We start from the raw sequence: 13,585 nt of genomic DNA, 5'->3' as shown, positions 1-13,585 counted from the left end.
ATCCCCAAAGGTGTTGAATTTGTTTGTTAAATTTAAGAATTTGTTTTTTATGGGGTGAGAAAATTCTCCCACTTGAGCTAAATAAACTAAACTTAACACAAAAAGTAAGGAAATTTGTGTTTGGTAGATCATTTCTCTGTGGTAACAATGCTTTTTGGCAATAAATCTAATACTGTTAGAAAGCCTGTGTAGTTCCCTTTCAAATGGTGCCCCATTTGTGGGATGATCAGAAGCGCTGCTGTAAGTATATGGGTTGTGCCCATGAAAATTTGCCAAATCTTCTCTGCCAATGCCAAACACCGTATTCTGCCATTGACTCATTTGGTGGATTGGATGATTGAAGTTTGAAGAAACAAGACATATTGGCAATTTAACAATTTATTCATTTCACAAACCGGAGCCTCAGTAGCGTGTGGAAGAACCATACACAGCCACAACAGCCTGGCACCTCCTCCTCTGTTATTGGCTGCAAACAGGACACTTTTGAAGCTGTGGTGGAGAAGAGATCACTGAACAAACTTATCTATCATGGATAACCCCGACCACCCTCTCCACCTCACACTGGTCCAACAGAGGAGCACCTTCTCTAAGAGGCTCCGACAGATTCGATGTCGCACGGACCGCTATAAGAAATCATTCCTACCACAGGTAATTAAACTTTTTAACACTTCGTCACTGAGTATTAGATAAGACTCATAGACATCACAACTGCACTAAGTGCACCTTGCACAATATGTTTATCTACAGCTTTATCAATACTAGTTAAATAGTTGTACATTTTTATTCCCAACTTGTATATATTTTAAATTATTTGTTCTTATATTCTATCCTATTATTATTTCATGTATATTGTATCCTATTATTTCATGTATATTCTGTATGTGTGCTGTGTGTCTGATATTTTGCTGCTGCAACACTGGAATTTCCCATTTTTTTGGGATCAATACAAATCTATCTATCTGTTCGTCCGTCCATCCATCCATCCACCCACCCACTCATGCTGGTCACCAGCCTGGTCACACACTGCTGTGGGATGGCATCCCATTCTTCAACCAGCATTTGTCGCAAGCCAGCCAACGTGGTTGTATTGGTCACTCTGGCACGAACAGCAGGAGTCCTGCCATGACTGCCCTTCACCGTCAGGCCCGTTTGCACTGGTGTCGGCAACTCATGCACTGGAACCTGAACATGTGGAGGAATGTTATGTTCAGTGATGAGTCCAGATTCTGCCTACGGCAGTTGGATCGTAGGGTCAAAGTGTGGAGAAGACGCAGACAACGCTATGCTGATTGCTGCACCGATAGAGTAACACCTTTTGGTGGAGGCACTGTGATGGTGTGGGGGCGGCATCTCCCTCACTGGAAAAACAAGGCTTGTCATCATTGGAGGCAAACTCAATGCAGAGAGATATAGAGATGAGATTCTGCAACTAGTGGCAACCCATATCTCCACAGTCTGGGACCGAACTCTATCCTCCAAGATGACAACGCTCGCCCCCACAGGGCGGGGTTTATCAGAGACTACCTCCAGAATGTGGGAGTGGAGAGGATGGAATGGTCTGCCAGCAGTCCTGACCTCAACCCCATTGAACACTTGTGGGATCAGCTTGGGCGTGCTGTTCGTGCCAGAGTGACCAACACAGCCACGTTGGCTGACTTGCGACAAATGCTGGTTGAAGAATGGGATGCCATCCCACAGCAGTGTGTGACCAGGCTGGTGACCAGCATGAGGAGGAGGTGCCAGGCTGTTGTGGCTGTGTATGGTTCTTCCACACGCTACTGAGGCTCCTGTTTGTGAAATGAATAAATTGTTAAATTGCCAATATGTCTTGTTTCTTCAAACTTCAATCATCCAATCCACCAAACACCAAACGAGTCAATGGCAGAATAAGCTGTTTGGCATTGGCAGAGAAGATTTGGCAAATTTTTCATGGGCGCAACCCACATAATCAGCGCTGCTGCTCATCCCACAAATGCATGTTCCTTACAAATGGGGCACCATTTGAAAGGGAACTAAACAGGCGTTCCAACGGTATAAGAGTTATTACCAAAAAGCATTGTTACCACAGAGAAATAATCTACCAAACACAAATTTCCTTACTTTTTGTGCTAAGTTTATTAAAAACTGGATCCGCTGGCAGACGCGTAACTATCGGTAAGCAGGGTAAGCGGTGCTTACGGGCCCGGACCAATCAGGGGCCCGCGTGACTGGAAGATATTGATTGACAGCCCAAAAAGCCCTATATTATATAAGCTTTTTGGCTTATATTAAAGCCAAAAAGCCCTATCGCATTTGGCCACTGACCAAGTGGGAGCAAGAACGGGTCAAATTAATTTCCTTGTTTCAGAGACCATTCTCTTCACGTGTGTGACTCGAACATCTCACATTTACCAACAAAATGTACAACGAAAGACCGTGCAAAACATTTCAGACCGTCCTGCCAACCTGTATACATTTTAACATCAATGTACGCTGGAACGATTTTTCACTCTGAAGTCACTGAAAGCTGCTGCTGTTTACATCCTGTCTGATCTCTGCAGCGGGCGGGGCTGCTGAGTTCCCCCCGTGACTGACACACACACACACACACACACACACACACACACACACACACACAAAATCACACACGGTGGATGCAGGAAAAACCGGAGATGAGACGTACAGGATGACCTAAATTGAGGACCGCTACACTCGTTATTGTAAGTGCAATGCTAAGTTAAAGTCCAATAAGTACTTTATTAAACCGTATGAATGTGTGTCCCAAGCCAGGATAGGAAATTAACTAACAATGTGAAGATCAACAAGCCACTGACAGTGACACATATGTTCAAATTTGATTAATTCAATAAATTATTACTTTTTGTCTTAAATCCACCAGCTATTTTCATATTATACCAACATTTGCAGCATCCTGAGCCTTTTTGGTAAGGTTCCTAGGAAATCTCAGCCCAGAGTAATTAATTAATAGTAATAATTAATTGCTAAGTAATTATTATTCTCCCCAAAACAAGTTTCCTTTTTTTTTTTTTTTTTTAAAGAACTATACAAAAAACTTTTTTGCAACTTTCACTGTCTTCTGCAACTTCATTGCAACAAACATACAAAAGACATCGCAACTTTTATCGCAAAATCAGGCATTTTGGGCCGCAACAATCTAAAAAAAAGGCCACGAAATCCTGGAGGGACTGCCCTTGTGTGTTTTTTCATGTGTTATGGTGCGCATTCACCAGTTTTTTTTTGTTGTTGTTGTGGTGCACGTAGGCTACTCCTGATTTTGTCAGTCATCTCATCTCTTATATGCTGTGTCTCTATGATCCTATCCTGTCCTATTGATGGTAGCCTACTCGTGGACATTGCGCCGTCATCACGTGCTGTAGTAGGGGGGCCCGCCTTGATAATCCTGCTTAGGGGCCCGGTGTTGGCTCATTACGCCAATGTCCGCTGGGAAATGTATTATCGCAAAGCTGAAAACAGGGTAGTTTTTCTGAGCCCATGGAAATTTAGCCTGCTTGGTTTTGAATGCATAACTTTTTTGTAGTAGGCTATTTTTAGTTTGGTAATAGTAGGCCCAGTTAGCCTAAGTAAATTATCTTAATACTTCTTCCACCACTGATAATAGATGATCCTTATTCTGGGACAGTAGCTAAGGCCTATTGGTGTCTAATTGGTTCCCTTGTCTTTAAATAAGGAACAGGTGTTTTTGTCCAAGATACTAAAAACGTCCAGTTGTAGCCTACAGTAGGCCTATCGCTTGATCTGAGAACTGCAGACGTCCCTGAGTAACCTGGGGAGGGAAAAGCTTGTCAGATGTCAGGTGCATGGCGATATGTTAACAAGCATGAGACTGTGGTATCATGATGTATTCACATTTTTCTGAAGGTGTTAAAAAACAACTTTGGCAACCACTTTTCTCAATTGCTCGGCGGAGCTTTTGCGCACAATGTGGATTGATTGGCTTTCATGAATCAGACAGAGGTACTCCGTCTAGTGAGGGAAAGTGGTAGGCTACTCACAGTCCGGGTTATACCAAAAACTGAGGGAGAGGGATTTCCCCCTATCACCTAACAGTTTATTATCTGTGCCATTTCTTTTGCATGCACACCATAAATAACGTTCAGCAAAATTGTATGTTAAACTACATTGAGAGAAATCCAGTGTTTTCTTTTTTTCCTTCGTTGATGACATATATACGTCACTGTCAATACCCCCATTCCCTGGTAATGGACAAACTATGTAACTAAATAGAGGGCTTCGCTCCAGATAATAAATGTTAGAATAAAATAAGCGCTTTTATTTCCCATATGACAAAATGTCGGTGGCATTTTCATCGGTGCGTCCAAGGAGTAAAGGGGAGTTAACACAGCAAACGATTCAAAAGGTAAAAATCCTGAGATGGGTCGCGGCGCTTGTGATTATTCTAGTCAGGATGGGAGTGTGCGGTCCGCCGCCAGTGCAGAGAAAGTAGCCTGTGGTGGATATCGGAAGAAATGGTAACTGGTTTTGTAACGTTACAGTCAATTGAAGATGCGAACCAAACAAAGCCAATGACGGTGATGTAGGCAACCGCTTTATAGGCTCATCACTGTATGGAGCTGTTTCCGTGTGATGCTGTTAACCTCCCTGCTTTTTTTCCCCTGACTAATGAGGCATATTTTTATTGTATGTTAGCCTAAATATATATCAGCGTTAGATTATGTGATTTGTTACCAAGAATTTCAAAAGCGCAACACCTGAACTGGGCTTTTGTTAAAGGCTATAGGTGCCAGTTTATTGTCAGACAGCATCCCGACAGGTTCAAGTGGTTATGGACATCCGTTTTGTTGCAAAAACATATATGCATCCACTGAGAAAGGCAGGAGGATGGTGAGAAATTGAACCCTGAGCCATATACTCCGCAGACTGCTGCTGCTTTTATACTTAACTAAACGGTTTCTGGTAAAAAAACAAAACAAAAAAAAAAAAAAACTGAAAAGCTGCTGCTTCATTTGGCTCCTGACCCAGAAATGTTCATTGACTGGTTGAAGTTCTGATAATCTAGGACATTATTATGCCTTAATAGGGCATATTTTAGTGTATAATTTGACTTGAGATACTGTGAACTGAAGTTGTTTTGCTGTCTCCCAAAGATGCTGGATGAAAATCATCATTTAATACAATGTATAATGGACTACCAAAGTAAAGGCAAGACAGCTGAATGCACACAGTAAGTGTTATACTCCTAACTGGTGCTTTGTGAGTGTGATATTAGGCTAAAAGTGAGTAAATTAAGCTATGTTTCATTTTTTTTTTTTTTACAGGTATCAGCAGATCCTGCACAGAAATCTTGTTTACTTGGCCACGATAGCAGATTCGAATCAGAACATGCAGTCACTACTACCTGCAGTGAGTCATTCATGAGGTTTCAGGAAGTACTTCATCAGATTAATTTTGCTGCTGCCATCCTCACCTAAATATTGCCATTTAGCAGACAATACAGGAGTCAATATAAAATCGGGACATCAGGACATGGACGACAGCAATCAGGAAGCATATTCTCTAAACTGCTGTTTTAATTGATCAACTATGTTTTTCACTTCCAGCCTCCCACTTCCAACATGTCCATGGCTCCTGGAGGAATGAGTCAAAGTGGGGCACACACTCCAAGCAACCTCAATGACAACATGGCACAAGGACTGCCCCCCACATCATTGATGCAGAGCCAAATGAGCAATGGTGAGATCACAAATGTGCATTTTACAGACTAATTCTAGCCATCGTGGAATTTATTTTCCACACAAACCCAGACGTGCATGGTGTGCACACATACAGCTCCATCTTGTTGTCCGTCCCCTGTCTCGAGTCCCCCTCTGGTCCTAAATTTGCTGCATGTTTGTCTGCAGATACAATACCATGTCTTGTTTGTCCCATTGTCTCTCATCTTTATTGCCTGCAAGTATCTGATGATCTTATGTTCAGCTAATAGTCAGATTTATCTGTGGCAATAGCGACTTTTTTTCTTCTTTATGTTTCTAATTAATTTCACACATATCATTAACACTCAGTCCTTGTACAACCATGTAAGCTTCCTGTAAAGATGAACTGAATGTGGGCCCATGATTAACATGACATGGCACCACATGGGAACGTGTGCTGGCTGCTCTGACTGTGCGTGTGTGTCATCAGGCCCCAGCCATGCCCCCATGCAGCAGCAGTCTGGTCAGGTGCAGTCGGCAATTCCCTCCGCATCCCTCAGCCTGCCAGCCAGCGGCTACGGTAGCTCGGCCCCAGCCTCCGGCTACAGCCACGCTGCACCCTCCTCCCAGGGCAGCATGATCCAGGGCCCTGGGCCTGGCTATGGCTCTTCCTCCTCTTCTTCCTCCACATCCTCATCTTCCTCTTCCTCCTCCCGCAGCAACCTCAACATGCAATCCAACCAAGGTGAGCCAGGTATAGAGGAGCCTAATCATCAGGATATTTGGTCTAATTTTATGGAAAGGAATACTTTCAGGCTCATGGATTCGGGACTTGATTATCATAAACTATACTCTCAAACTATACTGCAAGATGCCTCATTTGTTTTTATTTAGTTGTTTAGGTATGATTCAAGATTTGGCACTTAGAGGAAGGGATTGATGAAAGTAATGCCTTTCAGTGTTCAGAGTGAGGTAGAAACCATATGGTAAAACAGTGGGATGATTTCAGAAATGTTTATGTATAAACGCCCACTTGATCTCGCTTAAAGCTTTAGTGCGTAACTTTTTTTTTATAATAATGAACGTCCATAACATTCAAGCCATTGCCAAATGAGTTGCTACAAAGCTAATTAAGACTATCAGCTCCACACAACTCTCTCTTTATTTCTCAGTATGACTATGTTCAGAAGATTGTGTCGTCTGGTGACTTTCGCACGCAGAAACTCGAGTGAAGATAATTACCTCTTCAGAAGAGTCCATCATGTTTTTTTAATCCTCCGTGTCTTCCTTGGCTACTAGCAACTGCGTGGAGGAGGGCTGGGGGTGGTGCGCGATCACGGAAGGCTTGTGTCATGTGGACGCGCCGACAGTTTTGTTGTCATTACTTAGAATTCGTCATGGGGGAGACAGAAACTGCGCGCTATAGCTTTAAAGAATTTGCTTACATGCATATATGCACTCATCAATCTGTAAATTATCCTCCTATGCAACGTAACCATCAAAATAACCAAACACATTCAGTTCATCGAAGAGGTTTCCTGCGTCCTCCCTTCTTTCTTCTGCTCCAGGCTTTACCTCTCCTAATCTCTGACTCCTGACCCTGAGATGCAGCCCTCCTCTCCCTGGATGTCTGTGTGGATATCTCTGTTTATGCACTGAATTCACTGGCTTTGTTTGCATTTATACTTCAGAGCAACATCTTGAAAGCATCTCTTAAAAGATTTTTTCTTTAAGAGACCCCTGACTGCTATGGACCCCTTTTGGCTTATCCATGTGCCCTGATTGCCAGTTTCACTTCTCAGAATGCTTTGTATGCCGTTGAATGCTAATGCTGGTATGTGCAAAGAGTGTGTCTGTGTATATTAATGTATGAGCTCTCCCCCCCTCCCCCATAATCACACCTCCTTTTCAGTCTCCATGATGCACCAACAGTCAGCCACTCCACACTACTCCTCAGCACAGGCTGGGGGCCAACACTATCAGGGACAGCAGGCCATGGGCATGATGGGTCAGGGCAGTCAAGGAAACAGTATGATTTCTCAGAGACCAATGGGATCCTACCGCTCCTCACAGCAAGGTAGGTGGTGAGACTTCTTCATGCCAGGTTGGTGTGGCAATGGGTTTGTTGGTGTTGTGTTTGAGTACATAAATGGATGTGTGACTACAGTTTGGATTGAAATTGTCAACAGGTTTTCATTAAGTGTGGCTTTGGATGCAAGTCTCACAGTTTCCAGATTGATGGAAATGCTAAGTCTGTTGAGGAAGTATTAGTGCGTGCATGGTATTAGTTTTCGATTTCAAAGATGTGATATTGGAGGTCTGCAAATTTGCCTATCCCAGTTGCATTCCTGTAACTTTAAGGAACAGTCTAGAGATGTATCACTTGTGTCACATTAGGTTCCTGTGTCTGTAAATCACTTAACTTGTGCTGTGTCAGCATGTGCCTAATAATAGCTCCATCCTGTCCTGTTATGTTTTTCGAAGTGTTTAGACTAGGCACGTAGTAACAGATATATAAAAAGGATGGGATACTGTTTCCTGGGAAACAGGCCATGATTGTATGTCCTCATTCACCCTGGTACACTATTATCCTTGCATGACTGGGTGAAGTATTTCCAGATAGAACTTTGTTATGGAATTGCTGTGTCCATAGTTAAGCTGCTCGCTCACCAGCTACTCCCTGATTGGTCCAGTGGTGTTGCTAGGGCTCTTCTGTCAACCGTGGTCATATCGGGAATTATCAGATATGTTGCTATGAAATTGTTTTGCTATTTTTGCAGAAGTTCAAATGATTTTTTTATGCTACAACTCATCTCTGTATTTGGAAAGTTTTGGGCCAATTGTGGTGTGTAAAGGAGATTAGAATGTGCCTGGCTTTTCGATGCATTTTTGTTCTGTTGGTTTTCTGAGTTTGTTAAATAAAGTTGAGAGGGAAAGGGAAGAAGTGGAATCTGGAGTTTCTGCACACCACTACCAAGCAGAGATCAGATTATCCCTGATAACTGTCTCTCTGTAATCCTTTTTCTCCTCTAAAATTATATCTCATCTAATTCGTCATGGAATAATTCATTATAATTGCTCCACTTTAATTAGTGTCTCCAAAATTTGGGTTGGCCCAAAATAGCTTCCTTCATATTATTATTTCAACCCACAGAAAATCGGCACCAGTGAAATCAGAACATAAGTTATATAAGAAAATTATAATTGGCATATTTGTTTTCTCTACTCATTACTATTCATAATATCCTCATAACTAAATGACGACTTCCAAAAAAGCTGTCTATAATAATCGTCTTTTATAATCTTTAATTTTTGTCTTTCATTGTTCTTAATTCACACATATGCACACACACACCTTCAGGCTGCCTAAATTGCCCAAGTGTCCTGGCACAGCCCCTTTAGTCTCCAACTCAGCGACCAATTGTTCCAAGCAACTGTTTAACAAATCGTGGTGTCGCCTGTCTTGCAGGATCTGCACAGCAGTACATGGGACAAGACGAGTTCTACGGAGAGCAGTATGGACACACTCAGAGCTCCAGCGAGCCCATAAACCGGCAATATTACCCTGATGGTAATCGTGCACATCCATAAACTTCATACACACAGCTCTCAAACACACAATGCCACATTATAGGTCATGCAATTTCTTTTTAGCACTATCCCACTGGCCTGAGCCAGATTAACTGCAGTGCTGACGTTTCCGCTTGTCCTCCCAGTCATTGTCTTTTTCCCTTACTGTGGGAGAGGAAGAGTATTGGAGAAAAAAATGGCAAAAGACTGACATTGGTCTCAATTCTGTTTTCTCCCATTGTGTCTGTGTCCATACTGTCCCCTTTGGTGTGCTGAAATTTCAGATTTCAGAGAGTGCCATAGCAGTGTGTTGAGGAGAGAGCGCAGACTTCTTCCAGCGTGTTTCTTTGTGCATAAAATTGAAGCGAGAAGCTTTGAAAATGTTGTCTGTGCTTTTAATTTCAGTCGTTGCACATGTATTATTAATATTTTGGCTTCAAACTGTGTATAATAATTCTTCTGTATGTAAGTGGGTATTGCCTTTGCAGAGGAGTTGCACATGTTGAACAGTGTTCTCTACAGGTCACGGAGAGTACACGTATCAACAGTCTTCATATGGTGAGCAAGGCTACGACAGATCCTTTGATGAGTCTTCACAGCATTACTATGAAGGAGGTAACCGTTATACATTTTGTCATTTCCAACCATGTGTTTTAGATATATTGTCCTGCACCTAGTTTGTCTAAATGTGTCCAACCAAAACTGTAGTAGTACTACCTCATATGATTAATAGCTGATATGTACCTGTGTGTTTATATATCTCCAGGTAACTCTCAGTACAGTCAACAGCAGGCGCAGTATCAGCAGGGCTCTGGCCAGCAGCAGCCCTTCAGCCAGCAGCAGTACTCCTCTCAACAAGGCTACAGCGGACAGCCACAGGGATACGGTTAGAACAACCAACCAAACAACCTGTTGTCACACAAGCATAAACACACACCCAAAAGTAATTAATACATGTATTGAATGTAACCCCTCTGCTACAGGTCCTGGCCAGGGTGGATCCTCCCAGTATTCTCAGTATCAGCAGGGTCAAAGCCAACAGTATGGCTCCTACCGCTCCTCCCAGGGAGGCCCTGGAGCGCAGACGCAGAGGCCCTATGCCTACGAACAGGTACATCAAATTAGATCAGATTTCTCTGAATCTCTGAAACTGGCTTTGCAACACTGACTAATACCCATTTACCTGTAGGAAAATATGTATATAATCCCTATTAAATGCTTATTTTGGATGGAATTTAAAAGGAATTTTGAAAGTATTAAAATAGAAAACAATAACAAATAATCTGCCTTTAATCTATTCCTTACAATGCATCCAAATACCGTTGAAGGCAGGTGCTGGACCAATAGAAGACAATAAAAACCTAAAGGTCCGCACACTGTAGCTCCCTTAAGTGTAATTTATTGGCACATCTGCAAGTGATGTTCCGAAGAAGAGCATTAGCTCGAAAGGTCACTTGTAGATGTTCCAATAGATTGCATTTAAGGGAGCTACAGTGTGCAGACCTTTTTTTAATGTTTTTTTTTTTCATCCTTTGTTTGCCACAACCGATGCTTCATACCATGCTTAATATTTTTCTGATGCTGCTAATCTCTGATTTGCCAAATTAAGATGTATGATGACGTAGCACGATGTACAGAGCACCATCCCAAGCAGACTTAGAGTCACCTAGCCCTCACACCCGTTATTTGTAATAAATCATATTCTTGAGCTTTGTTTCTTTTTCATTTTCAAATTTAACTATTACATGATTAACTAAAAAAACATCAGGAAAGCTGATGCCTGTAGGAATAATGGGGTAGCTTTAAAATATTCTTTTTTGTCTGTCTGGGTAACAAAAAAGCAAAGAAAAAGTGAACAACACAATGTATGAAATGCAATCTAATCTCTTAGTGTAAATCATTTTACATTACAGGGCCAGTATGGAAATTATCAGCAATAAGGAACCACATTGTTTTACTGTTGGAAGAAAATAAAAAAGGAACGGTTCAGCAGTCACGCGCTGGCTCAGCTGTGGATTAGAAGACCTGGCTGCCTCAGATTTATTATCCTCTCATTAATCATCATTCTAGCTAAGAATACATAATGTATTAAAGTGTGGTGCTTCCCTCGTCTGTTTTGCTCGCTGCAGGGTTGTAGCTTGTAGCTGAAGGTGTGGAGTGCTACTGGCCTGGCCACCCAACGGAAACACAGGGTGTTTGTAGAAATGAGGCAGTTAATGTAAACCTTCCATATGGATTAAATAGGGTACTAAGAAGGAGGAGTAGTCATTTGATGAGCCTCAGCAAGTTGCCTGTTTCCTCCTCTTTCTTCTCCGTTTATGCCTTTCACTTGTCTGTATCCCATCCCCTGCTTTAAATGTTTATTTTATTTTACAAGCCTCTGTTTTTATTCTTTTTTTGTGGTGCACAGAGTGGGCCCGTGGTTTGAGAGACTGAGGCTTTAAAAAGCAAATTAGCGCTGAAGGAAATGTTCCTTGATATTTATCTAACAGACTAGGTCCAGCTCTTGCTCTAATTCCTAGTTGAGATGCTGTTCAAGATAAGGTAAATTAATTTCATGAAGGTGAAAACGTTGGTCCTTAAACCTGACTTGATCAGGAGGTTGTCTGTGTTAGTCAAACTGTGATGTGTTGCTGTGTGGTCTAACATGGTGTGTTTCACTCTTTACGTATGTCTTTCTGAGGTAATAGACAAAATAGTTAGCTGACTTATCCAGACTTAACAGCGTGTATCACTGTCCATGATAATCATACATCGTGGTAGTATTTTTGGCCTATATTTTCGGTGGCATTGCTCTACACAGACATATGTTATTGTGCAGAGTTAGGCGGGGTCACACTACTCTGATGCCAATCAGTAATGATTTTATATACTGTAAAAACAAATTGCCACTTTGTCTGCACTTTATTTTGCAGTGACAGTGTATGTATTGTCTGATATTTTGGATTGTAGTGCAATCCAGGCTGTTTTTAACGAATGATCCTCAAAAAGCCAAAGTAACACAGGAACAGAACGGTAGTGTGTCCTGCACCTCTACTTCAATAAGTGCAATACACTCAGTCAGTCATGTTAAGGGTTGGTTCAGATGGTGAGCTTACACTATATCATTATTTAGTATAGTAGTTTGTTGACATACAATGATGGCAAAGACTAGGGCTGGTTTGTCTAATGTTATTCAATGTAATATTGCAGGTTTTAACTGACATGTCATATTTAGGACAATTATTTTCTGTATTTATGTGACTTATAGACATATTACGTAAAGCATTTCATCATAAACATAAAGCTTACTACTTCAAAAACATTTTTTCAGTGAAAATGTTTATTATCATACATTGTATTAGATATACAAAATAATGTTAAAAATAAGACAAAGGGTATAGAAGGTTCATTTTTATCTATCCTTGTGTGATTACAAAATGGGAATTCAGTAGGCCTATATTAAGTTGTTTATTGATTTGTTTATTTAAAAGAAGGCAGACAACACCTCTGGTCATTTCACTGATCACTGTTTCTTACAGTTTGAGCAGTAATGTGGATTATTAGTGTGAGGGTCCAGCTTTGCAGTATATTCACTCAACTTATCTCAGAGGGGTAAAATAACACAAAAGTTGCAGGGTTAATCACAAATGGGAGAATACTGGCTGTCAAACAGCTAAATAACTATGTGCCACTCAACAGTGACAATCACAGGCTTCTCTATACTACATTGAATTTGTATCAGTGTTTAATTTTACTGTGAGCTGAACATGTATGACAAGTATTTTCTAGTTATATGTAGTGTGTGTGTGTGTGTGTGTGTGTGTGTGTGTGTGTGTGTGTGTGAAAAAACGAGTGAGAGAGTTACGTTTGGTCTGCATAATCCAAATATGAATGTTATCTACTAAGTCTGCATTACCTGATCTTTTCTGCTGTCTTTTGTTACTGTTTGTTATATAAAAAATAAACTAACATTCACCTTTTGTATGTCTGCATTTTGTGAATTTATTAAGGAAATGTCAGAAGTCACACATCATGATACAAAACAAAGTTTTTTTATTAACTTGTTCTGCCCAGCTGAGACAATTATATTATATAGTATTTTACAGTATAAGTATTACAGACATGGGTCAATGAATTACAATATTTTTTGAGACTGCATTAAAAAGGTTGGCAGGTCTTATCTCAGCTCAAAACGTTAAATTATGGAGCTTTTCATGGCATCTCATTCACAGCTTCTTTTTTTTCTGCTGCACCTAAATGTACCGTAACACTCCAGCACGTGGCGGTAGAGGCCCAAATCGCAGTGATTCCGTAATAAAAAAATCGCATATACAAATTGTCCCTTCATGGGTTCCGTAGTT

At 41.2% G+C, this 13,585-nt stretch overlaps 1 protein-coding gene across 4 annotated transcripts; it reads left to right on the top strand.

Annotated features, from left to right (window-relative positions):
- Positions 1-4,208: 4,208 nt before the first annotated feature.
- On the top strand, positions 4,209-13,204 carry LOC116061985 (calcium-responsive transactivator). 4 transcript variants are annotated; one of them, XM_036008366.1, is made up of 11 exons: positions 4,209-4,378; positions 5,127-5,203; positions 5,298-5,382; positions 5,580-5,712; positions 6,163-6,417; positions 7,585-7,749; positions 9,142-9,243; positions 9,765-9,857; positions 10,009-10,128; positions 10,226-10,353; positions 11,372-13,204. In XM_036008366.1, exons 1-11 carry the CDS (start codon positions 4,310-4,312, stop codon positions 11,384-11,386), a joined length of 1,242 nt encoding a protein of 413 aa, XP_035864259.1. In that variant the 5' UTR covers positions 4,209-4,309; the 3' UTR covers positions 11,387-13,204. The 4 variants fall into 4 exon arrangements, with proteins under 4 accessions (XP_035864259.1, XP_031172230.2, XP_035864260.1 ...); XM_031316370.2 differs by having other exon boundaries at positions 4,210-4,378; positions 11,156-13,204; XM_036008367.1 differs by lacking the exon at positions 9,142-9,243 and having other exon boundaries at positions 4,210-4,378; positions 11,156-13,204.
- The last annotated feature ends 381 nt before the right edge of the window (positions 13,205-13,585 follow it).

This window comes from Sander lucioperca, chromosome 12 (assembly GCF_008315115.2).
Source record: "Sander lucioperca isolate FBNREF2018 chromosome 12, SLUC_FBN_1.2, whole genome shotgun sequence".
Lineage (NCBI taxonomy): Eukaryota > Metazoa > Chordata > Actinopteri > Perciformes > Percidae > Sander > Sander lucioperca.
Note: the sequence above shows the minus strand (reverse complement) of the source record. Positions and strands in the feature narration are given on the sequence as shown.

Bases quoted from the DNA above. Each gene is read 5' to 3' on its own strand.
- LOC116061985 (XM_031316370.2), top strand. From the start codon at position 4,310: ATGTCGGTGGCATTTTCATCGGTGCGTCCAAGGAGTAAAGGGGAGTTA. The intron at 5,383-5,579 runs GTGAGTCATTCA...TTTCACTTCCAG, and splicing joins TGCAGTCACTACTACCTGCA to CCTCCCACTTCCAACATGTC. The intron at 9,858-10,008 runs GTAACCGTTATA...ATATATCTCCAG, and splicing joins ACAGCATTACTATGAAGGAG to GTAACTCTCAGTACAGTCAA.